Genomic DNA, 3,793 nt, shown 5'->3' with positions numbered 1-3,793 from the left:
TCATAAATAATTGTAAGGAGCAGAATGAAATGTTAAAGCCGAAAAAACACACGACGAAAAATCCGAAAAACGCACCTTGCGTTTTGTTTTATTTCAACGTTTTTTTTTTCTGCTGCTTTTTCCCAATTCCAAAATTTATGTATCATCGTTTGTTCATAATTAAGAATGCCGCGTGTGCGGGTCGACCCAAAGCCCAACGACGATGAGGACGACAGACAACTCGCTGACGATGAGTTGGTGTGTGGACACTCGAAGACACAAAAAAATGAACCGTGAGGCAAATGGTTATGATTTTTTACTTCCCCTTGTGTCTTTGCCCAGGTAGGAAGGTTCACGGACTGACTCAAACTACACACAAACGTATTTCAGCCTTTGATGAAGTAAGGAGAGAGAAAAAAACGAGTCATCATGGCACACGTCTGTTTCCATATTTTTTTATTGAATTGATTTTAATAATTAGCATTTTTGTTTGCCGCCTGGTTCGGTGGCGATAACAGCAGCTGATGAGATGCCCCTTGCTAGTCAGCAGTCACTGGATGACAGACAAGGTGCAGTGAAATGGAGCAATCTGATTGCACTTTTTTTACGATTTTGAGGAAAAACAAAGCTTAAGTATTTGCAAATTGCGCAAAAACAAAACTATAACGGTTTTAATTTTAACAAAAACTACAATGTTGCAGATGTTGAAAAATAAACAAGTTGAACGCAATGCACGCAAAAAGAGAAGCTGCACAAGTTGTTCACAAACATGTTAGTGTGACGTGTGTTTCTACTAGAGACCGAGACCACGTTATCTTCTCCACGAATGTCACGGGAAGGAATGTTTATGGGTGGGGAGAGATAAAGGGCACATGATCGGGATTAACTTTGGTAAGCGATGTGATTCATGCATGCTCTAATTGAATCAGAATACCGTAAAACGGGGTATCTTTGACAATGCGGGTAATTTTGGTAGTGTGACTGGCATTGTGTAGTTTATCTTATAACTATGATTCCTTCAATCAATTAAGAAATTGGCAAACGAAGATCAAAACTATAAAAAGGAAAGTCTATCTTAAACGTATTTCCATTAAAACCGAGTTTATATTAAACTTTTTGGGCCAAAAATAAAAATTGTTGATATTTTTGTCATTTGTCAATCCCTTCAGACATTCTGGTGTACGACTTTGTTTCAACTATTTTTTCAATGAATGGTCTCTCATTTTCGGTAGGTCCATCATAGCAGATTCCAAATCTGGCCTTGAATCTCTTAACGAAGTGTGTTTTTACGAACTGGGATCAATTTTGTAAATTGGGACATAAATCTCCATACACCGATGAACGCCTAAAAGTATACAATGCCCTTATAATTTCATGTAGTTAATTCTGTTGTGTTCCAAATATGTTTAAAAAACATTTAGATACCAACCAAATGAGAGAACCAACCATTAATAGTATGTAATCATATATTGTTGTACCGTTAAAATATATTTTTACAATGATAATGATTTTTTGTAGCTGATCTCATTGTGTTTGGCACACAGTAGGGGAGACTGAGGAGGCTTGATCCCTAGGGAGGCTTATTCCTCCTATATTTTCTTGAAATCAAAAACAATTTTCTTCTAGCATATTTTTCCCAAAACTACTCCTGGACAAATGACTATGTTTTGGCTACAAGTGAATTCGATTGTACATTGCATTATTTTTTAACGACTGATGGTTTATTTTCAGTCCTTCAGAAATCTTTTGGGCGATCCCAAAAAATCTTAATAAATTTGTGGAAATTGAACCAAATCGTGTCAAAACTTTATAGCACATAGTTTAATTAAAATACTATCATACGTATTTATCCAAAAGAGGCTATTTTAAAAATATTTTAATTAATGTAGCTTAGTATAAACGACAGTTCCATGGGGAGACTTGATCCTTCGTGGATTACACATACATTATATGCGTGAAAAATAAAGTTCTATTCGGAAGCCTCTATTTACTTGGAATTCCAGTATATTCAACGATATAATGTGCCGGATAATTATTATTTTAGTACAAACCACCAAAGTTACCCCGTTTTACGGTACTTATTTTCATTTTTTCTTAAATATAAAAATCAAATAAACACCAAAGATGACGAATCATTCAAGTTATAGTGCAAATTACAAATACAAAAAAAACGAAAGAAAAATTTTATACATCATATAGCACCTATCATTTCCATAAAATGGAACGAGCTGACCGATAAACTTCCATACAAGTGTCCAGTGCTTGTCTACTGTGGCACCTTCCTCCAACTGTTTTCACCTCCAAAATCACGCTAAACCGCTACGACTACACGCGGGAATGACGATGCGCACAATCAAATCGACGACAACGTGGCCAACCCGAATGAAAAAAGCGGCATCTTCCACTAAATGGTTTCAAATCCTGAATACTTAAAAAAAAAAAAAAAAAAAAAAACGCAGTTGACAAGCGCCCTTCGTTCGCGACAGACATTCCTTCTCAACGCTCTCGTGCGTCAGTTTTTCTTTCTGTTGCGAATAAACTTTGCATCGCTGCAAGATGTCTTCGCACAGAAAAAATACCCTAGTCGTGGACTTCGGCGTATTACCGAAGCGACCCGGCTTACAACAAGTGGAAAAATTCCTTAAAGAGTTCATCAAAGTTGACCTGGCTGATGTGAGGAACATCCAGCTTCATAACATCAAAAACTCTTTGTTCATTGAGATGAACGATGCAGGCGTAGCCCCACGGCTACAAAGGCAGCACCACCTTCAGCACTATTTCACGATCGAAGGAATGAGATATTACATTCCAGTGTATGTGGATGGTCCCACTACTACTGTCCGAGTCCACGATCTTCCACCTCAAATGGACAACGATATCATCTCCGACCATTTGCAGCAGTACGGGAAAGTGATCTCCATACAAAATGAAGTGTGGAAGAACTATTTCTCGGGGATACCGAACGGCGTGAGAATTGTTCATATGCAGTTGGATAAAGCAATACCATCGCATATTGTGGTAAACAGCCATAGCACATACGTTAGTTGTGCGAACAAAAGCAATCAAACGACGGCTCGCGGCACCAAGAAGCAGCCACACACAACACCATCCAACTTGGCTCATGAACAAGATACCGACCAGATCAACAACGACGACGACGGCAACGAACTACCGTCCGCGGCGACTCAAATTGAAAGCGACGATGACCACAGCGACGACGAGAATATCAACAACGACGACCACGGATGGAAGAACGAGAACGGTGGAACGACAGAAAGTACCGATTATGATTCAGCGAAGCGGCGGTTGTCAACCGAGTCGAAAGGAACAAAGGAAGAAAATACAGCAAAACGATCACGCAACCCGTGCACCCAGAAATCCGATCCAGAATGGAAAATGATCACAAGATCGAAGAAAAAGTGACGTTGTAAATATTAAAATTTTACGACACGAATGCACCTTCGGTGTAAAGTGTCGCTAATTAAAGTAAATAAATAAATTAAAAAAAAACGGTCGGAATCCATGCACAACTTTAAAAATAAATCCCTAAAAACAATCTGAAGTGATTCATGGAGGATGTTCTAAAGCAAACTTTGCAAGAGCTCCTAGAGATACTTCTGAACGAATTTTAAAAATAATTTCTTGCATATATCTGAGTGCAAGCTCTGAAGCCTCTGAAGCAATTTTTGAAGCAAACTCTACAGGAATTACCGGAGGAAATCAAGCAGAAGTAGATGAAATTTCTAAAGATATTGAATGTATTGGGAGAATCTCCGAAGAAATGCCTGGAAACTTGAGAAGACTCAGCAGTGGA

The 3,793-nt window shown here is 38.4% G+C and overlaps 1 protein-coding gene across 1 annotated transcript; it reads left to right on the top strand.

Moving 5' to 3' along the window:
* Positions 1 to 2,443: 2,443 nt before the first annotated feature.
* Positions 2,444 to 3,475, top strand: LOC134291766 (uncharacterized). Its single transcript, XM_062859924.1, has one exon. The coding sequence runs from the start codon at positions 2,536 to 2,538 to the stop codon at positions 3,400 to 3,402; it is 867 nt and encodes a 288-aa protein (XP_062715908.1). The 5' UTR covers positions 2,444 to 2,535; the 3' UTR covers positions 3,403 to 3,475.
* The last annotated feature ends 318 nt before the right edge of the window (positions 3,476 to 3,793 follow it).

This window comes from Aedes albopictus, chromosome 3 (genome assembly GCF_035046485.1).
Source record: "Aedes albopictus strain Foshan chromosome 3, AalbF5, whole genome shotgun sequence".
Taxonomy (NCBI): Eukaryota; Metazoa; Arthropoda; class Insecta; order Diptera; family Culicidae; genus Aedes; species Aedes albopictus.
Note: the sequence above shows the minus strand (reverse complement) of the source record. Positions and strands in the feature narration are given on the sequence as shown.